Below are 22,897 nucleotides of genomic sequence, written 5' to 3'. Positions count from 1 at the left end.
TTTTTCAGATATATCTGGTTGTAGATTCATAATCATATTATAAATGATAGCAACGAGACCCTTTTGACAAGGATTAAGAGCTAAAATTCTTTCTGTAATGTCCAATGGACATTCTTTCGAAAAAGACTTTAGTTCATTATATAAAAAATTTCTAATTTGTAGATATCTAAAAAAATGGGTTTTAGATAAATTATATTTATTAGATAATTGTTCGAAGGACATAATGTTATCATCCAAAAACAGATCACGAAAACATGTTATACCTTTTGTTTTCCATAAATAAAAGGCTTGATCTATGGAAGATGGTCGAAAAAAGTAATTAGCTGTTATAGGGCTTGACAGTATAAACTTATTCAAACCAAAAAATTTACGAAATTGAAACCAGATTCGTAATGTATACTTGACTATAGGATTAGTTATCTGTTTATTCATTTTAAATAACGAAAAGGGAAGTGAAGATCCTAAGATTGAAATCAATGAGAAATCTTGCACAGATTTACATTCCAAATTTACCCATTGTGGGCCAGCAACTGTAGTCGATTCTTGTGTCCAAAATATCAAATACCGTATATTAACTGCCCAATAGTAAAATCTTAAGTTTGGTAGAGCCAAACCGCCCTCCTTCTTAGGCTTCTGTAAATATTTTTTAGCTAACCTAGGATTTTTGTTCTGCCACAAATACGACGATATTTTAGAATCAACTGTATCAAAAAAAGATTTAGGAATAAAAATTGGTAATGCTTGAAATAGGTATAAAAATTTAGGTAGTATCATCATCTTAATGGCATTAATTCTACCTACCAAAGACATAGATAGTGGGGACCACCTATTAGCAAGTTGCTTAATTTGATCTATTAAAGGCAAAAAATTAGTTTTAAATAAATCTTTATGTTTTTTAGTAATTTTAATACCTAAATAAGTAAAATAGTCTGTAACAATTCTATATGGTACCCGATTATAAATTGGAGTATGCATATTTAATGGAAAAAGTTCACTCTTATTAAAATTCAATTTATACCCAGAGAAGTTACTAAATTGAGCAAGCAAAGAAGAAATAGCAGGAATAGAACTTTCAGGATCAGATATATATAATAACAAATCATCTGCATATAATGATACCTTATACATCGTCTCCCCGCGGGTAATACCTAAAATATTGGGTGATTCACGAATAGCTATAGCCAAGGGTTCCAAAGCAATGTCGAATAATAAAGGGCTTAAAGGACAACCTTGCCTTGTACCCCGAAATAGTTGAAAAAAAGGGGATCTTTGATTATTAGTGAAAACCGAAGCTAAAGGTTTCTGATATATTAATTTAATCCATGATATAAATTTTGAACTAAAATTAAAATGTTGCAAAGTATTAAATAAATATGACCATTCGACTCTATCAAATGCTTTTTCGGCATCTAAGGAGATGACACATTCTGGGATTTTAGATGAAGAAGTATAAGCAATATTAATTAATTTTCTAATATTAAAAGATGAATAACGATTTTTAATAAATCCAGTCTGATCCTCAGAAATAATCCGAGGCAATATATTTTCTAATCTAACAGCCAGGATTTTACTAAAAATCTTAAAGTCCATATTTAGCAAAGATATAGGCCGATAAGATGCACATTCAGTGGGATCTTTATCTTTTTTAAGAATTAAAGAAATAGAAGCTTCATAAAAAGATTGTGGTAGTTTACCTATACTTAATGCATCTTTAAAAATTTTACAAAGCCAAGGAGAAAGTATAGAAGAAAAGGATTTTAAAAATTCTGCAGAAAAACCATCTGGGCCCGAAGCTTTACCCGAGTTCATTAAGAAAATGGCCTTTTCTATTTCAGACTCCGTAATAGGTGTATCCAAAATTACACTATCCTCAGCAGTTACTTTTGGAATATTCAATTTCCTTAAAAATTCACTCATTATAGAAGAGTCTTTAGTACATTCTGATTGATATAAAGAATTATAAAAATCTTGAAAGGCTGTATTTATCTCTTTGTGATCAATCGTCAGAGTCATCATCATTTCTTAATTCCAAATAAAACTTTGGAGTTTGCTAACTTTTGAAAGTATTAAGGCTATCAAAATCATCAGGCAAATAATACACTTCATTTCTATATCCTCACCTTGAACCACCATGAATTAGTAACATTTCTTCATAAAAATTGAATGAACATCTATTATCATTCACAAAATGCAGGGCAAACTCAGCAGGCCAGGCAGCATCTATGGGAAAGAGTGGACAGTCAATGTTTTGAGCTGAGATCCTTCTTCAGGCTGAAGGGCTTAAGCCCAAAGCATCAACATTTTACTCTTTTCTATAAATGCTGCCTTCTGAGTTCCTCCAGCATTTTGTGTGTGTTGCTTGGATTTCCAGCATCTGCAGATTTTCTCTAGTTTGAATTGTTTTCATTGTTCAGCATGATTTCATCCAGTAGTTCTTAAGGTACTGTATTTCGTCTTGTGCAGTAGGAGCTTACACTGTCCTACCCAATGGAGGTCTTCAGATTGCACGAGCTGCAGTGAAAGACACTGGGACGTACATGTGTGTTGCACAGAACCCATCTGGCACAGCACTGGGAAAGATTAGGCTGAGAGTGCACGGTAAGTTGCTCCGTAAATGCTGAACTCTAACCTTGAGCCAAATGACAAGGCAATCTTGCCATTCACTTTAAAACTGTAGGACGGTAATCTTCTCTTGGCTTTTCACATTTACAAAAGGCCAGTCATTGAATTACCACCAGTTGTGAGGAAGACCTGAGTCGCAATTTCTAACAGAAGATCAGAATTCATTATTCTGTTGTGAAACACCTTTTACTGATAAATGTAAGTTATCTTTGGCCTAACAGCAGACTCTACAATACCCCTCCTTTCCAGCAATTTAGTCTGTGACCTGGACCCCACATATACGCAGGATTACTTTAGGTTCCAATCTGCCTGCAGCAGTATAAGGCACAGCTTGCGGTCACAGCTGGTCATCTGGGCTCCTCTCACAGTGCAGTAAACCTGCTGGCCTTAAGCAGCTTCTCCTTTGGTTTAACAATAAACTTTGCCAAAATCCCGCTTTCACACCAAGACTGAATCAACAGACACAAGCTGTGTTTTCCTTTCCTGCTGATATCTATGTCAGCTATCTGGTACAATTTCCAACATGTCAAAATGTTATAATTTCTGGATTCCAGGTGGCCAGATGCAACTTCTGGAATTACAGTAGTGTTAATTTAAAATGAAATTTTGTTTGGTAGGGAAATACCAAAGGAATAACAAATTCACAAGACAATACCATTGCCAAAGGGAAGATCCAAACATCAGAGTTTATCTGCTTCTGTTATTGAAACCACCTAATCACAATTTAACATGAAAATACCCTGCGCAAACAAACAAGTCCTTCTGACACAGCTGCAGTAATTGCTAATGATTTGTAACATAATCACTTCTTCCAATGGAACCTACTTCATTGCTGTATTGTGAATAATGAAATGTACCTGTGGATAGTTAACCAGCACACAGGACTACGTAACCTTCTGCTTCTCTCCACCTGTACCCACAACTTGGACGCTCACAGCCCTTTGCTCTCTTGAAGCTTCCCGAGATAGTATACCCTGGTTAATTTGTGGAATTGTCCGCACAATCTGTCTCTTCTGCATAGCAATCCAGTCTCATTAGTATAGTCACAGAGATATAGAAACAGCCCCTTCATCCAGCTGAATCTATACGTACACTAAACCTACATTAATCCTGCTTCCTACTGTCAGAATCAGCTTTATTACTCACTGCAATTTTGAAGAATGTGTGGGGATTTCATTGAAGCCCACCAAATGTTAAAAAGACTACATAGGGTGGATGTTTCCTATGTTGGGGGTATCCAGAACTAGAGGGCACTGCGTCAAAATTGAGGAGCAACCTTTTAGAACAGAGGTACAGAGGATTTTTTTTTAGCCAGAGAGTAGTGAATCTGTGGAATGCTCTGCCACAGACTGTCATGGAGGCCAAGTCCGTGGGTAAATTTAGGATGGAAGTTAATATTTTCCTGATCGGTCAGGGCATCAGAAGTTATGGCGAGAAGGCAGGTGTATGTTGTTGAGTGGGATCTGGGATCAGCCGTGGTGGAATGGTGGAGAAGACTCGATGGTCTGAATGGCCTAATTTCTGCTCCTATGTTTTAATGGTCTTATGGCCGTATTACTGACATATGTTTTGAAATTTGTTGTTTTGCAGCAGCAGTACAATGCAATATATGATGCATATATATAGAAACATAGAAATATAGAAAACCTACAGCACAATACAGGCCCTTCAGACCACAAAGCTGTGCCGAACATGTCCTTACCTTAGAACTACCTAGGCTTACCCATCGTCCTCGATTTTTCTAAGCTCCTTGTACCCATCCAGGAGTTTCTTAAAAGACCCTATTGTTTCCGGCTCCACCACTGCCACCGGCAGCCCATTCCACACACTCACCATTCTCTGTGTATAAAAACTTACTCCTGACATCTCCTCTGTACCTACTTCCAGGCACCTTAAAACTTTTGTTACGTACCCCGTAACTGGGTGTCTTACCAGCAAAGATAGAAGTGTCCATTGGAGTCTGGTGATACTATTTTCAACAATATTTATTAGCAAAAATATACAAAATAATATCAATGCAAATATACAGAGAATATCCGTTAGCAATACTAAACCTAAAAGTGCGGGTATAATAATAATCACTAATGAAACAAGCTCTATCGTTGTCTAGGGGATAATGAATTGTCAGATGGAAATATAAAGTTCAGTTCAGTTCATGCAGGCTGCGGTAGTTGTCGGTCGATGTGTTGCAATTGTTGGAGAGAGAGAGAGAGAGATGAGAGAAAGAAAACGTGGGAAAAGTAACAGCTATTATCTTGCCAACCTTCCTTTGCGATTTTGATCCGTCGATGCATCGTTGTTGTGGCCATTCACGTATGACCCCTCCGTTCTTTAGCTAGACCATTCTTCCGTGGTGGACTCGTCACCCAGGCAAGGGTGGACACACACACAAGCCCCCACCGGTCTCGCTATAAACACTGTGAGTTAAACTTTACCGACCCTTCGTTCGGTCTCCGATCTCCCACCCTGTCTTGTGGGGGTTCTGATGCTCACTAGCGTTTCTCCTGGTGCGTCTGAGGGGTGTTACCCCAGACCTTACTTTTATCCCCACTCACGGGGTCTCAGGTGTCAATCAGGTTGGGATGATGTAACCCATCAAACCAGCCCACTCTGGTTGCCCCCTGAGGGGTTTCAATGAATAGAACAGTACCAAGTAAACAATTCTTCTCCAAAAGACAATACCAGTAAATCAATGGCTTTTGTCAGTAGGAGACGTTCCACCTTAGCTGTGTCTCTCTCTCATTAACTTTCATGAGCTGTTATCAATAACAACTGCCCTGGCAGATTTCCTTTGTCTCTCTTACTTCCTTGATAACAGCATCGAAATAGTAGCGATTTGCGATTCTCCAAAAAAGAGGGGGGGGCATGGGCGACTCTGCACCCTTCTGCCCATCAGAGTTGTTCATCCTTCATAACACCCCCATCCTGCTAAGAATTTTCACCAAAGGGGAAAAATTAACTAATACAGAGTCTTACAGAATTACAGAATCTAACACAATACAAAAGAGTTTTTAACTACAGAGTAATACAGATATACATTCAACTTAGCATCTAGATAAGCAGTCAGCGAGTACATTATCACTTCCTTTAATATGCTGTATCTTAATATCAAATTCTTGCAGCATCAGACTCCAACTTAATAACCTCCTGTTTTTATTCCTTTTCTTCACCAAAACAAAAGAGTTGTGATCTTAGCTTAAGTGTATATTACAAAATGTGAACCAATACATGTGTGATTATTCTGTAGTATATTACAAAAGTTTATGCAAATACTAATCTTTATTTTACTTTTAAACTTAACAGTCAATCTTCCATGGTGTTTTCTTTATTATTTACATGCTTTGTCGAAATCCCTCAAAACCAGATCCTATTATTCAAAGTGGCATTTTGTCAACCTTTGCCCCTTTTCCATTTAACTCTCACGTGGTTAGCTTGATCATGTGTGTAGAATAGGCCTTTGCATACTCCTTTCATAGGAGTTATCTTATCAACAATGTTTTCCAAGCTTAGCCCATTTTCTGAACTTCCACACAATTCTTTATTTTTAAGCAAGTCATTAGTTTTATCTTCAGGACCCTTCATTCTATTAATTTTCAGTTTAACATCTGCAAGTTGTTTACCTTTAAATTCCAAAACAAGCTGTAATTGATTCACAGGCACCTTGTTAACAAGCAATTGTTCCTTCAGCCTGGTTACTGCTTCTGAAACCAATCCAGACTTTAAATTTTCTTTATTCAATTTAGGAACTACACTTTTCCCTTCTCCTTCAATAATAATATTCACATCACCAGCTCCCATCTCCTCACTAACTTTTAACACACCTTCTAACACAAACAACTGAGAATTCTCACTTCCCACTGGTATCAAGGTTAACCCTTTCTTCACTGAATCAAGTCCATCTGACCCAAAAGGACTGCATTCCTTTTCAACTAAATCAGATACCTCAGACTTTTCCTGAGTTTCATTATTAGGTTCAGTACCATGTGCATCCACATCCTGAACACACTCAAACGGGACATCTACCTCTTCCAGGCTTTCCATACCAGTCCCTTTTTCAAATTCTAAGTTCCCCTGATTCTCCCAGTTACTCTCTGGGCAACTCCCATCCAGAGTAAACTCAACCCTGCGGGTTAAAACAACTTCATCTGCTAACCCAGCAGACTCCTTCAAGGTAATGACATCCTTTTCATCTAGGACTGTCCTTACATCATTACCGGGAACACATTTCAATTTTTCAACTTCTTCAAACAGTTCCGTCAAGCCAGACAGATCTTCCATGTCCAACCCTGGACCTTCTAACTGCCTTATCTGTTTCTCATCTTTACTCTGTGCCTCTATCAATTCCCTCTTGGCTAAGGGTAGGTCTACCTCCTCTCCTTTACTCTTTCACCTCCCTATTCTCCGTTTTACCACCCTCTAACCCCTCTTGGTACAGGGTCGGTAAAAACGCCTCAGCCAAATCGACACTGGACTGATTTAAACTGGTCTCTTTCTCAGCTGCCTTTCTCGACATGCTGCGAGTGATTGCGCATGCGGGATAGATCTTGGAATCTAGGGGCGGGACCTCAACACTTACAGGCTTGCTCGTCAGCTTCACGGCTGAACACACCTCACCACCAGCTAAATCATTACCAAGAAAGACGTCCACGCCGTCTCTCGGTAATTCTGACTGCACCTCTATTTCAACTGGTCCAGATACCAGATCACACTTTATAATGATCCCATGCAAAGGCACAGCTTCTGTCCCTTTTCCTATACCTCTTAAAACTACCTCTCCAGTCTCAGGACCAAAATCTAGTACCTTACTGAGAATCAATGACTGCTCAGCTCCAGTATCTCTCCAGATCCTCACTGGAACTGGGGTTTCTCCCTCTTTCACAGACACGGTCCCTTCTGAAATAAATTTCTCACGCCCCTCTCGTATTTTATCTACCTGGGCCTTTCTCGTCGATTTGCTGATTGACACAATACATCCTGTAGGGACTGCTGCATTCCCTTTTCCTGTCTCCTTCCTCGGAGCAAAGCACTTAGATGCAATATGACCAACCTTTCCACAATTAAAACAGGTCAAGCCAGGAACCCTCCTGCCAGCCTGCCTTTCTTCCTCCTTACCTTTACCACTAGCTCCCGGCTTATTTTCTACCTCAGCCGGCAGGCTTTCTCTACCGTCCCTACTGTCTTTCTGGTAACTCTTATTCAAGGAAAACTTTATCTTGTGGGTTAGGGCATATTCATCTGCGAACCTGGCAAATTCTGATATAGACTTATTGGACTTCTCGTTCAAATACGTCCGAATATTATCCGAAACACAACCTTTAAATTCCTCAATCAGAATTAACTCTCTGAAACGATGGAAATCCTCCTCCACCCTTTCTGCCGCACACCAGTGATCTAAGAGCACACCCTTCTCATAGGCAAACTCTGCATACGTCTGATTCCACACTTTCTTTAAATCTCTGAACTTCTGTCTATCTGCCTCAGGTATTAACTCATAGGTCCGAAGGATGGCCCGCTTTATTTCCTCATAATCCGCAGACACGTCCAGGGACAATGCCGCATATGCCCGTTGAGCCTTCCCTTTTAACACACTTTGTAACAACGCCACCCACTGATCTCTGGGCCACTTATGATTCACTGCCACCTTTTCAAAATGCAAGAAATAACTATCAACATCTGTCTCCTCGAATGGAGGTACTAACCTAAACTCCCTACTAACATTAAACTTCTCCTCTCTGTCTGCCCCTGGGACTCTTCTCTCTTGCTTTAACTTCTCCATTTCCAGCTCATGCTGCCTCTGTTTCTCCTTCTCCTCATACTCACTCTGTTTTTCAGCTCTTTCCTTCTCCCTTTTCACCTCTAGCTCCTTTAGCTGGAGCTCATACTCCCTTTTCTTCTGTTCCGCATCCAGCCTCAATTTTTCCAACTCTACCTGAACCGTCCCAATAGCTGGTACCTTTTCAGGCATATGTTTCAATACCTCAGCCAAAAACACATCCTTCTCAATATAATACTGAGCTATGGCCCTCTGTATCTCCCACTTTTTCATTGACGACTTCACCTCTGTGAGATTTAATCCTTTCGCAATATTTACCAAGTCCGTCTTTGTGGCATCCTCTAGCGCCTTCAAAGTCAGGTTTTGTGTAAATTCGTCTACGTCCATCTTTGCTGGTTTCCCGTCTGGTTACCCACGCAACCAGATCCAAGTCTGGACTTATAGCCCGATTCACTGGCCCTCCAATTTGCTATCAAATCCCGAATGAGCCCCCAATTTGTTAGTACCCCGTAACTGGGTGTCTTACCAGCAAAGATAGAGTCTGGTGGAGTCTGGTGATACTACTTTCAACAATTTTTATTAGCAAAAATATACAAAATAATATCAATGCAAATATACAGAGAATATCCGTCAGCAATACTAAACCTAAAAGTGCGGGTATAATAATAATAATCACTAATGAAACAAGCTCTATCTTTGTCTAGGGGATAATGAATTGTCAGATGGAAATATAAAGTTCAGTTCAGTTCATGCAGGCTGCGGTAGTTGTCGGTCGATATGTTGCAATTGTTGGAGAGAGAGAGACGAGAGAAAGAAAACAGAACAGTAACATCTATTATCTTGCCAACCTTCCTTTACGATTTTGATCCGTCGATGCATCGTTGTTGTGGCCATTCACGTATGACCCCCTCCGTCCTTTAGCTAGACCGTTCTTCCATGGTGGACTCGTCACCCAGGCAAGGGTGGACACACACACAAGCCCCCATCGGTCTCGCTATAAACACTGTGAGTTAAACTTTACCGACCCTTCGTTCGGTCTCCGATCTCCCACCCTGTCTTGTGGGGGTTCTGATGCTCACTAGTGTTTCTCCTGGTACGTCTGAGGGGTGTTACCCCAGACCTCACTTTTATCCCCACTCACGGGGTCTCAGGTGTCAATCAGGTTGAGATGATGTAACCCATCAAACCAGCCCACTCTGGTTGCCTCCTGAGGGGTTTCAATGAATAGAACAGTACCAAGTAAACAATTCTTCTCCAAAAGACAATACCAGTAAATCAATGGCTTTTGTCAGTAAGAGACATTCCACTTTAGCTGTGTCTCTCTCTCACTAACTTTCATGAGCTGTTATCAATAACAACTGCCCTGGCAGATTTCCTTTGTCTCTCTTACTTCCTTGATAACAGCATCGAAATAGTAGCAATTTGCGATTCTCCAAAAAAGGGGGGGGGGCATGGGCGACTCTGCACCCTTCTGGCCATCAGAGTTGTTCATCCTTCATAACACTATGCCCTCTCATGCTAGCCATTTCAGCCCTGGGGAAAAGCCTCTGACTATCCACATGGTCAATGCCTCTCATTATCTTATACACTTCTATCAGGTCACCTCTCATTCTCAGTCGCTCCAAGGAGAAAAGGCCGAGTTCACTCAACCTATTCTCATAAGGCATGCTCCCCAATCCAGGCAACATCCTTATAAATCTCCTCTGCACCCTTTCTATGCCTTCCACATCCTTCCTGTAGTGAGGCAACCAGAACTGAACACAGTACTTCAAGTGGGGTCTGACCAGGGTCCTAGATAGTTGCAACATTACCTCTCAGCTCTTAAACTCAATCCCACGATTGATGAAGGCTAATTCACCATATGCCTTCTTAACCACAGAGTCAACCTGCATATCAACTTTGAGTGTCCTATGGACTTGGACCCCAAGATCCCTCTGATCCTCCACACTGCCAAGAGTCTTACCATTAATGCTATATTCTGCCATCATATTTGACCTATCAAAATGAACCACCTCACACTTATCTGAACTCTTCCTGCCACTTCTCAGCCCAGTTTTGCATCCTATCAATGTCCCGTTGTAACCTCTGACAGCCGTCCACACTACCCATAATGCCCCCAACCTTTGTGTTATCAGCAAATTTACTAACCTATCTCTCCACTTCTTCATACAGGCCATTTATGAAAATCACAAAGAGTAGGGGTCCCAGAACAGATCCCTGAGGCACACCACTGGTCACTGACCTCCATGCAGAATATGACCCGTCTACAACTACTCTTTGCCTTCTGTGGGCAAGCCAGTTCTGGATCCACAAAGCAATGTCCCCTTGGATCCCATGCCCCCTTACTTTCTCAATAAGCCTTGCATGGAGTACCTTGTCAAATGCCTTCCTGAAATCCATATACACTACATCTACTGCTCTTCCTTCATCAATGTGTTCAGTCACATCCTCATAAAATTCAGTCAGGCTCATAAGGCATGACGTGCCTTTGACAAAGCCATGCTGACTATTCCTAATCATATTATGCCTCTCCAAATGTTCATACATCCTGCCTCTTATTAAATAAGTGGTAGAAAAAGAGAGCTAAAATAGTGAGGTAATGATCATGCATCCATGGACCGTTCAGAATTCTGATGGCAGAGGAGAACAAGCTGTTCCTAAAATGTTGGTTCCCATATTCCACTAACACCTCACATAATTCTACCACTTTGCTGCACACTTGGGTTGTCTTACAATAAACAATTGGAACTTTGGATGTGAGAGGAAACTGAAGCATGTGGGGGAAAGATTTTGTGATGACAGAACAATGTGTGGACTTCACACGAACAGCACCTGAGGTCAGAATTGAACCCGGGTTTCTGTCAGCTGCACTGCTCTGCTGTCCTAAAGTAGTTAGCAACCCTTCCTCCTGGTATTACTGGGCATAGGTCAGTGTTTGTCAAGGACTATTAAGCAAATGGTTTGTGCCAGCCTATTTAATGTTCTGCTTCTGAACAATGACTGAGGGAGTGGTAACACTGAGGCCAGTGTGGTGGAGAATGTGAGTTGGACTCATTGGGTCACAGGAAGAGTGACCATTCTGGGGGAGTCAGTAAGATGTGGATGACAAGGTGGGATTGGCTGTCATTGATGGGTTCATGCTAAGGAGAAAGAGGGGATCAACTGCCCAGGGGCAGAGTTCACATCAATGGTTACAGATGGGAATGATGAGGTTTGCAGTTTGTCATTGGACTGATCGCCAAGGGTTGATAGATGAGGTTGTCAAGATGGTTTAGGTCTGCAAGTGGTGGGTGTCAGATGCTTTCAGTAGATAGGCAGGGTTAGAAAGCGATCAGGGGTTTGGTTGGGGGGCTGGGTGGAAGTTCTAAAGCAGAACCAGAAAAGTGGGAGACATAGCCTAGTTATTTACAACTACCTTATTTAGACTTGCTCAGTCTGATCTCCTTTAAGGCATACTGAAGATGGTCTCACTGGCCTTGTGAAATCTTACTGCTAGGTGATATATTTTGATGTTGTCCCATGATTGCTTCTCAATTAACACGGCCTTCACCATAAATTTTGGAGGAATATATAATGCAATGCCTAAATATTTATTAATCTGCTTAGATGTACCTTTGACTAAGTTACTTTCCTTTTGAAGTGCCTCCAGTCATAATGGCACACCCAACAAACTATGTTGTTACTTTGGATAAACCTGTCACTATGGTATGTGAGGCCAAGGGTTACCCAAATCCCGAAGTCACCTGGAACAAAGATGGGCATGCTGTTTCCGAGAGCATTCGCCAGAGGATCCTCAGCACAGGAGCGCTCCAGATTGCCTTTGCCCAACCCCAGGACACTGGTCGATACACCTGTACAGCAGCCAACTCTGCAGGTTCCAGCAGTTCGGTCATGGTTTTAACGGTTCATGGTAAGTGTTATGTTACCTATGTCAACATCCTCATCTTTAAGATCAGTTGGATTTCTTTAACTGCATGTTCCTCCCATTGATGCTGGCAACAGAGTTACCAAGAGGTCTTTGAAGTAAGCACTGGAAGCACACCTAACTTTAATATTACTATGGTTATATGGTTAAGTGTTAATCCTTCTCCTGACTCAAACTAAAGTCAAGCGTACCCTGTTCATTTTCCAGCGTTGTTCAGCTTCTCTGCATTTTCCAGATTCTACAATGGACTTGCAGATTTTTGCCCCTGTCTGATCAACAGAGTATTTGAAATACATAAGTACTCTTTAAAAAATGCAAATCATTATCATATTTTTTGGGACTGCCCTGTTATCAAAAACTATTGGAGGGGGATACACAATGCCCTACAAGACATGTTTCAATGTGAAATACCCTTAGAGAGTAAGACCATATATTTTGGATATATACCTCAAGAATAGTTGAAAAGAGATAAATATTTAATGAATATACTGTTGGTGGCTGGTAAAAAGACTCTTACTAGGAAATGGTTATCACAGGAGAGCCCAACTTTAAATACATGGATGGAAATTACAATGGACATTTACAAAATGGAGAAGATAACAGCATCTGTTCATCATAAGCTGGAACAATTTGATTCATACTGGGAAAAATGGTTTAACTACATAATGCCTCATAGGCCTGATTTTATTCTCACAAATCAATGAATCTGTTGTAAAAAAAAAGATCACTCCCTACTTGTACATAGTTCTTTCCTTTTGCTTGTTTTTCTTTCTACTCTTTTCTCTAAGTGTATACCTCAGATAAATACATTGTGGAGATTTGTGATATATATGATTATATGATATATATGTACAATGTCTGAAGTACATCTTATAGAAATGTTTGTTTGATGATGAACTTCAATACAAAAATAAATTACAAAAAATGAAATACATAAGTAGATTGCCAACCACTGGGGAAATTAGTTTGATGATGAAACCTCATTCTGACTCTACTGCAGATTCCCCATCCTAGTTGATAGGATCTGTCTGACCATCTCAGCATGTGCAAGCTCAGCTCTAGGGTAACTGAGGTTAAATGAACAGGAGTTATCAGCCTTGAGGTTGAGAGAGAGGTAATCACTTGCACAAAAGCCAGAAAGAAACTTATCAAGTTTCAAGTTATCAATCATCTACTAGAAAGTGATATGCATTTTCATCTCCTAACTACACTCTCAGTCCATAGGGTTCACAGTGTAGATAGTCTATGAACTGAAAAAGAAAGTTGTTTATGGAACTGTGTCACAAAAGTTGAAAAGGAGTTATCAGTGTGTATGAAGGTTTTGGACAAATCTTTGTCTTCCAGTGCAAAGTGATGATTTACACCAAGCTGTTATTCAATCTTCCTTTTACAGTTCCACCATCCATGCACACCTCTCCAGCTGAGTTCATGGTGATTGAGCAATCTCAGATCATAATACCATGCAGTGCTGATGGAGTGCCTGAGCCAGCACTGACCTGGCAGAAAGATGGCAAAATCTTGCAGAACAAATTAGGAAAATATAAATTATTGCTGTCAGGAGAGCTCCTTGTGGAAAATGCCGTGGTAAGTAAGAAAAGTCTTGCCTTTTATCATGGAATGTGGAATGATGCTTATGGTTCTATGAGAATGTTTTGATGAACACACGTACTTTAATGCTAATGCCTATTTATTTTAGGATGCAGAGGGAATTGAGGGCTATGGGGATCAGGAGGGGAAGTGGAATGAGGTACAGAATCAGCCAAGATAGGATTGAGTGCAGAAGGAATCCCTGAGGTCAGCGAGACAACACCCATTTCCATTGCTTTTGCTTTTCACTGGTTATAACCAGTATAACTGCTGGCATGATGCAATGTATTTTGACGATGTATGGTAGTTGCAATGTGGCAATGCTTCCTGTTGTAAGTAAATATGCTACCCGGGAGCTGTTGGACTGTATCTCTGGAATATATCAGTGACGCAGATTGCCAACTTTCTGGGAACAGAGTAGCAGGAATGTTGAGAGCTCATGATTTCCTCGTGCTGATTAAGAGAGGCAGAATAGCGTAGCAGTCAGTATAATGCTTTACAGCGCCTGTCTGTAATCAGTGAGGAGTTTATAAGTTCTCCCTGTGACCACCTGGGGTTCCTCCAGGTGTTCCAGTTTCCTCCCACATTACAAAGGTGTACAGGTTAGTGTTAGTAAGTCGTGGGCATGTATTTTAGTACCAGAACCATAACAGCACTTGTGGGGTGCCCCCAACACATTCTCAGACTGTGTTGGTCGGTGATGCAAAGCAATGCATTTCACTGTATGTTTCAATAATTTGATGTACTGTGACAAATAAAGCTAATCTATATTGTATTTGTCAATATCCTAATTCTAATTTCTTTTATTCTCTGCCAGCCTGATGATACTGGCAGCTACACATGTATAGCTACCAACGTGGCCGGTCGTGACACCAAGACCGTTACCCTGAATGTCTACACCCACCCTACTTTTACAGAGCTGCCTGGAGATGTATCCTTAAACAAGGAGGAACGTTTAGAATTGAATTGTGCAGCAAATGGTATTCCCACACCCAAAATTACCTGGACCTTCAACAACAACATTATACCTGGTAAGAATTCCTAAGGCAAAAGCACAAACTGAGAGTCTGTTTTACTGTTAGGTCAGGGTGAAGAACTTTATCAAGGTTATGGGCAATAAGCAGGGTCATAGGAACAGGTACAGTGTAGCTTCAAGCTTCTCTGCTCTAAATTTGCATGATCCTTTGTACACTTAAAACATTTGGAAAACCTATCATTACATCAAACACAGAAAATTTTGAATTATCCTATCTTCCCTAACAGAAGCTAAAAATCTCTTTGGACTTTGTAATTATTATCCCTCAACCATCTTGAACCAGAGTGGATCACTCACCCCGACATTGAACTGATTTCATAATCTATGGACTCACTTTTGCAGACTCTACAACGTGTTCTTGGTATTAATTATCTATCTATCTACCTATTTGTTTGTTTATTTACATCATTTTTCCTCTATTTTTTATTTGCACAGTTTGTAGTCTTTTGCACATTGGTTGTTTGTCCATATTTGCTGTGTGAATTTTCATTGATTCTGTTGTCTTTCTTGGTATTTACTGAGAATGCCCACAAGAAAATGACTCTCAGGATAGCACAGGCAGTCCCCGGGCTACGTACGAGTTCCATTCCTGAGTCCGTCTTTAAGTCAGCTTTGTATGTAAGTCGGAACAAGTACATCCGGTATTATTTAGCGTCAGTCAGTCAAACGTTTGTCTTAGTATATAGTATATATTTTACCTTTCTATGCATATAAAACACTTAAGAAAAGTATGTATTCCAATAATTAAACCACTGTGTAGCTTAGTAATAATTGTAGCTTTCATCAGGGCAGGGCCTTTCACATGCTCCATTATTCTCACTTTATCTTTTATCCTTTAAAATTGTTCCAATCGTTGACCGACTGTAGCCCAACGCTTTTCCAATGACCAATGGCGTTTCACCTCTTTCCAAGCGCTTTAGTATTTCCACTTTATTTTCAATCGCGATTGCTTCCCATCAACGGAACAGAGGTCCGCTGGGTCCTAAGGACCACAGCACTGAATTCCCCGGGTGCTAAACTGCACCGCACTGAGACAGGTTAAATGAGACAAGTGGGGGCTGTGCTGGGATTGGATATTTGATCCTCCACAATATTCTGCGTGGGAATTTAAACTGGAGTTGGCAGTGTTTTTTTTTACGATGTCGAGTTGCGAGCTGGACAACAACCCGGCATGGATGGTACGGGAGTCACTGGATCGGCATCAACCCGGCATGGGAGCGGTCTGTCACTAAATCGAACTCAGGAATCTCCATTCTCTAGCCCGGTGCTGATCTGACTGCGCCACCAGCCGACCGGAACGTTGGGTGGGTGGGCGTGGGGTCAGGGTGAATCTTACTAAGAAAAATTTAAGCCAAATACAAAGTTAAACACTCAACACAGTGTCAACGGCAATGACTTAAAATGGCGGATGGCGCCGCGATCCGACTTAACATGGCGGACAGCGTTCTCCTTCCTCGGTTCGTAAGTACGAGTTGTCCATAGGTCGGACGTTCGTAACTTGGGGACTACCTGTATATACATGTACATTGATAATAAATTTACTTTGAATGATATGTTGAAATTGTAAATTCAGAAACAACTGACAGATGTATTTTGCCAAATGATCACATTTTGTTCCCACAGCCCAATACGATGATGTCAATGGGCACAGCAAATTGGTCATTGAAAAGACGTCAAAGGATGACTCGGGCACATACATTTGTACAGCAGAAAACAGAGTCGGATCTATCAAAGCCATCGGATTTGTATACGTCAAAGGTGAACAAAGGGAATGATTTTATTTGCCTGATTCAGCCATTTCAATGCAGTTCACCCGTTTGCCTACCCTCCACTGCAAAAGACTTTTTTATCAGCATCTACATGAAAAGATGATGAACTTCTAACTGGAAACATTTGTTTTAAATATTGAAGTGAATATGGAAAATCCTGAATTTTTAATTGAGAGCTTTTTGTGTCCTTAAAGAGAAAAGATCATTATAGTACCTGGTAAAGTGATGCATCTGAGCGTGCACTAGGATAAAACCACACACAGTCTTTAGATTCCAGTGAACTGGCTCGTTCAGGCCTGTATCATAATACATTACAAATATTACATGACATTTCATTGCAATTTGATACAAGATTAGATGATCCCAAAAAGCGTATCTGCTTTTCTTGTTAAAATGTAAAAATATTTTTGATTGGTGCAGAAAGACATTTGAGTTGCTAAGCAACCTGTTCATATTGATGGGACCAATCAACTGTTTTGTGTTGGCAAAACTGTTTTCTCTTACAAATCAGAGTGAAAATTGCGTAAAAGTAGAATGCACATTTTATACTTCCAACTTCCTGCTTGGAATGAGATCACTCATCTGATGCAACTAAATTAGTAGCTGAGAGCCTGTGCTTAATTTCCTGGTTAGGAAATCCAAAATCTCGGCCACTGAATTTTCATTAAACATTTAAAGTGGGTGAAAGGCACAACTAGGAGCAGAAGTACAACAAAGAATTTGCAGCAATGACACTAAATGAAGATTAATCGTCATTGCTTTTTTAAAGGGGCTGAGCTAATGACAATAAATAAATTAATCGCTAGATGTTTTATATTAATTGTGAAAATTGACCTGATTTCAGAGAAAGCCAACTGAAAAATAATAAGACCTTAAGACAGAATTAGGCCATTCAGCCTATCGAGTCCACTCCGCCACTTCATCGTGGCTGTCCCAGATCCCATTCAACCTCACATGCCTACCCTCTCACCATATCCCATGATGCCCCAAACTATCAGGAATCTATCAACTTCTGCTTAAATATACCCACGGACCGCAGTCTGTGGCAGAGCATGCCACAGTTTCACTACTCTCTGGCTAAGAAGATTGCACCTTACCTCTGCTCTAAAAGGTGACCCCTCAGTTTTAAGGCAGTGCTCTCTAGTTCTGTGTACTGCCTCCAGAGAAAGCAACCTCTCCACATCCTTCTTATCTAGTCCTTTTAACATTCAGTCGGTTTCAATGAGATCCCCACATGTTCTTCTAAATTCCAGTGAGTGCAGGCCTAAGGCTGCCAAACACTCCTCATATGTTAACCCCTTCAATCCTGGAATCATCCTCGTGAGCCTCCTCTGCACTCTCTCCAATGACAACACACCCTTTCTGAGATATGGGGCCCAAAACTGTTGACAGTACTCCCAAGTGCAGCCTGAATAGTGTCTTTAAAGCCTCAACATTACCTCCTTGTTTTTATATTCTATTCCCCTTGAGATAAATGCCAACATTGCATTTGCCTTCTTTACCACAGACTCAACTTGTAAATTAACCTTCTGGGAGTCTTGTCCAAGGACTCCTAGATCCCTCTGCACCTCTGATGTTTGAAAATTCTCCCCATTTAGATAATAGTCTGCACTATTGTTCTTTTTACTAAAATGCATTATCACACATTTCCCAACACTGTATTCCATCTGCCATTTTTTTGCCCGGTCTTCAAATTTGTCTAAGTCCTGCTGCAATCACATTGCTTCCTCAGCACTACCTACATCCCCCTCCACACCTGTCTTTGTATCATCTGCAAACTTTGCCACAAAGCCAGCAATTCCACTATCTAAATCATTGACAAATATTATGAAAAGTAACGTTCCCAACACTGACCCCTGAGGAACACCACTATTCACTGGCAGGGAACCAGAAAAGGCCCTCTTTATTCACACTCACTGCCTTCTGCCTGTCAGCCATTCCTCTATCCATGCCAGTTTTTTTTTTCTATAACACCATAGGATTTTATCTTGTTAAGCAGCCTCATGTGAGGCACTCTATCAAACGCCTTCTGAAAATCTAAGTAAATGATATCCACTGCCTCTCCTTTGTCCACCCTGCTTGTTACTTCCTCAAAGAATTCTTACACATTTGTCAGGCAAGATTACAGAAGCCATGCTTATCATTAGTCTCCAAGTACACCAAAACCTCGTCCTTAATAATGGACTCCAACACCTTCCCAACCACCGAGCTTAGGCTGACCAACCTATTATTTCCTTTCTTTTATCTTCCTCCCTTCTTAAAGAGTGGAGCAACATTTACAACTTAATGTACCTACTGATAGACTGGTGAAAGATCAACATCAACAGATGCCAACATAAGGAACATTGGAGAGAGAATGACCATGACTTTTCAAGAATTTGTCAATACTGTGCATCAAATTTTGATGTCATGATCTCAGATACATGTATATGTCACATTACAACTGACACTAACTTTCTGCACAGAGCCTCCAATCTTTGATGGTGACTTTAATCCAAACCGCATTGAGCCTCTTGGAGGGAACGCGATCCTCAACTGTGAGGTCCGAGGTGATCCACTCCCCACTATTCAGTGGAGTAAGAAAGGGATCCATATTCCGATCAGCAACAGGATTCGTCAACTTCACAATGGTTCGCTGGCCATCTATGGCACAGTGGTAAGCCAGGGAAACTTGAAAAAGATTATTATATCTTAATAATCTAACAGTTTCAATACTAATAGCCATTCAAGAAATTATGAAACTGGTTAGTTCTCACAATAAACTGTTTATAAAGTAATTTTGAAATAAATTCCTCCTGAAATAAAATCCTTACTTTAAAAATATAAACTCAATATATCCCTGAAAGTGGCATTGCATGTAGACAGGGTAGTGAGGAGGCCATTTGGCATGCTGGGTATGGTGAACTAGATATACCTGTCTGACTGCTCCTGTGGCTCCTCCCACAGACCCCCGCTGACTGCTCCTGTGGCTCCTCCCACAGACCCCCGCTGACTGCTCCTGTGGCTCCTCCCACAGACCCCTGCTGACTGCTCCTGTGGCTCCTCCCACAGACCCCTGTATAAAGGCGACTGTGGGCTGCTGCTCTCCCTCATTTTCCCCAGGATGTAGTGTTGTTTATTCTTCCAGTCAATAAAAGCCGATATCTCGCTTCCTAAGTCTCAGCGTGAGTTATTGATGGTGCATCAATTTTATTGACTGGAAGAATAAACAACACTGGGTTTCATCAGTCAGGGCATTGAGTATAAGAGTTGGAACATTACATTGCATTTGTACAAGATATTGGTGAGGTTGTGCCTGGAGTATTGTGTGTGCAGTTTTGACTATTCTGTTACAAGAAAGACATCATTAAGCTGGAAAGACTGCAAAGCAGATTTATGAGAATGCATCAGGACTCGAGGGCCTGAGTTACAGGAGGAGAATGGGAGGCCTGGACTATATTTGCTGGAGCACAGGGGACTGAGAGGTGGCCTTACAGAGGTGTACAAAATAATGAGAAACATCAATATGGCGATTGAATGCCAACTTTTTCCCATAGAAAGGGAATCAAAAACTAGAGGGCATAGGTTTAAGGTGAGGTAAGAGATTTAAAAGGGACCTGAGGCAACTTTTTGCAGAGGGCGGTATGCATATGCAAAGAGCTGCCAGTGGAGGTGGTTAAGGAAGGTACAATAACAACATTTAAAGGACATTGGACATGTACATGCATAGGAAAGATTTAGAGGGAAACAGAGCAAACTTGAGGCAAATGATAAACATGGACCAGTTAGACCATAGGTATTGTATTATGTTATGACTGTAATACTAAACCTCATCATGAAATGTCATAAATATAACAGTTATTTCGAGAAATGCCTAAAAGCCAAAGATTTATTTTTTATTGAACCCATCTTACTGTCCAACAATGATTGGTTTTTGAACCAGAAATTTAGAAGATTTAAAGAACACAAAATGCTGGCAGAACTCAGCAGGCCAGACAGCATCTATGGGAGGAGGTAATAACGATGTTTCGGGCCGAAACCCTTCATAATTGTGCCATATTCTTGTAATAATATTTTGATTTATTGACAGACTCTGATCTTTTATTTTCAGCTAAGATGTTAAATTCACATTTAAATAGAACCTTATTGTGTCTCTTTAAATAGAGTTAAAGTCTTATTTTGCTTCAATGCTTACGTTGAAGACGGATCGTTATTATAAATATAACATAAGAAGCAGATGAATGCTTTTTCAAAGTATACCAATCCTTTAAAGTATTATTCTATCCATGTGGAGTGGGGAAGAGATAAAATGTTCATGTGATTTTAAAGCAAACTACAAATTTGAGTCACTGTGTAATTGCAGTCACATGCAACATGAAAGCAAGCCCTTCAGCCCATCAGCTCCATGCTAACCAGCAAGCATGCACAGGGAAATTCAACTTTTTTTCCCCATCAACTCCCCCCAGATTCCACCACTCCACCTTATTCACCTGCACACCAGGTGCAATTTACAGTTAGGCTACCAACTTGTGTGTCTTTGGGACATGGGAGGAAACTGCAGCATCTGACAGAAGCTTGTGTAGCCAATGGAGAATGCACAAGAGTCACAATGGCTGCAAGGGAGGTCAGGATTGAAACCAGATCGCTGGAATAGTGGGGTAACAGCTCTGCTATCTGCATCACTGTGCATATCAAAATGGAAAACACAACATGTTTGGGTTTTATAATGTAGCATGTTTTTGTTCATTGTTGGAATGATCACAGTGCAGTCTTTACTGAAGTTGATAAAGTTCCAATTTTCCCATCAGTAGGTTCATGGGGATGGAAATGGACAATAAAAGATTTCCATAATCACATTAAATTTTATAATTTTGTAATATAAGATGATGCTAATTATTTGAAAACAAGCATAAATGCAACATATTCTTCATATCTTTAGCCTAGGGTTTGCTTAGCGTGGAAATAACTAACTTGCTTAAGGGTAGCATAGTGGTTAGCATGACACAATTTCAGCTCGGGCTTCGGAGTTCAGAGTTCAATTCCAGCGACATCTGTAGAGTTTATACGTTCTTCTCATGGCAGTGTGGGTTCCCTCCTGGGGTTCCGGTTTCCTCCAACAGTCCAAAATCGTACTGGATAGTAAGTTAATTGGTCATTGTAAATCATCCTATGACTAGGCCAGCGTTAAATAGGTGGATTGCTGGCCAATGTGCCTCATTGGCCTGGAAGGGCTTGTTCTGCGCTGTATCTCAAAATAATTACAAAATAATTACAATTGGTACAAGTTAAATAATTAAATCATCATCTGCTCCTCATATAGATTATCCACACAGCCCTTGTATGAGAAAAATGAATGCAGGTGGCCTGAAATTATTCAAAAATGTCAGCTCCCTTTGGGTTTCGATCCTTTCCCTTTTTAGAATGAAGATGCTGGAGACTATAAATGCATTGCCACGAATGATGCTGGTGTGATTGAGCGGAGCGTGACCCTTACTTTACAGAGTAAGTCTATATTGTTGAACTTCCTTACGTTAACTCATACATTAAAATATTCGTATTGATTGAGGAAACTGAATCTTATGCCCATCCCAAAACAAATTGTTGTAAATGGAAATCCACATCATTTCATTTAGAAATAGTTAATAGTTTTAAATCATTTATCACAACATTTTATTCAGGCCAAGGTTAATCCCTTTGAATTTAAGATATGGTTCCATTATTAAAAATGTGACTTTAAGTTTTACCATCATTATACTTCTTTCCAGATTGGTTTAGATTTGTGCAATTAAATTTCTATATCCAACAGAATCTTCTTTTGCAGATCTTTTGATTTCCAAATCATACTCACCAGCTTTTCACTCAGCACTGTTGCAGAATGTAGGAAGTAAATGGCGTATTTCCAGGAATCTCCTGATATCCCTATCCACTGAGGAAACAAAAGCTGAAACTTCCTGATTCACCCATGATCCTGGATCTACTCTTGCAGTAAATCAACATACAATACAATGCTGTTTTGTGTATAATACCAGAGTGCCAAGTCAAAATCAGAATCAGATTTTTTATTATTTGTTGTTTTGCAGCACCAATACAGTGCAAAACGTAAAAATTACCCTTAAGTTGCAAAGTAAATAAATACTACAAAAGACAATATAGTGTTCATGGGGTTCAATGGACCTTTCAGAAATCTGATGGCGAAGGAGGGGATG

At 40.3% G+C, this 22,897-nt stretch overlaps 1 protein-coding gene across 1 annotated transcript in view; it reads left to right on the top strand.

Moving 5' to 3' along the window:
* hmcn1 (hemicentin 1) overlaps positions 1–22,897 on the top strand; it is a 489,515-nt gene that overhangs the window by 413,385 nt on the left and 53,233 nt on the right. Inside the window, exons 80-86 of the mRNA XM_073063293.1 lie at positions 2,464–2,598; positions 12,036–12,305; positions 13,714–13,904; positions 14,725–14,938; positions 16,567–16,701; positions 19,178–19,368; positions 22,112–22,193. Of these exons, the coding sequence (XP_072919394.1) occupies positions 2,464–2,598; positions 12,036–12,305; positions 13,714–13,904; positions 14,725–14,938; positions 16,567–16,701; positions 19,178–19,368; positions 22,112–22,193 (1,218 nt within the window). The remainder of the gene's footprint in view (positions 1–2,463; positions 2,599–12,035; positions 12,306–13,713; positions 13,905–14,724; positions 14,939–16,566; positions 16,702–19,177; positions 19,369–22,111; positions 22,194–22,897) is intronic.

This window comes from Hemitrygon akajei, chromosome 12 (genome assembly GCF_048418815.1).
Source record: "Hemitrygon akajei chromosome 12, sHemAka1.3, whole genome shotgun sequence".
In the NCBI taxonomy this organism is placed as follows: Eukaryota; Metazoa; Chordata; class Chondrichthyes; order Myliobatiformes; family Dasyatidae; genus Hemitrygon; species Hemitrygon akajei.
This window is presented reverse-complemented; position numbering and strand designations above follow the sequence as displayed.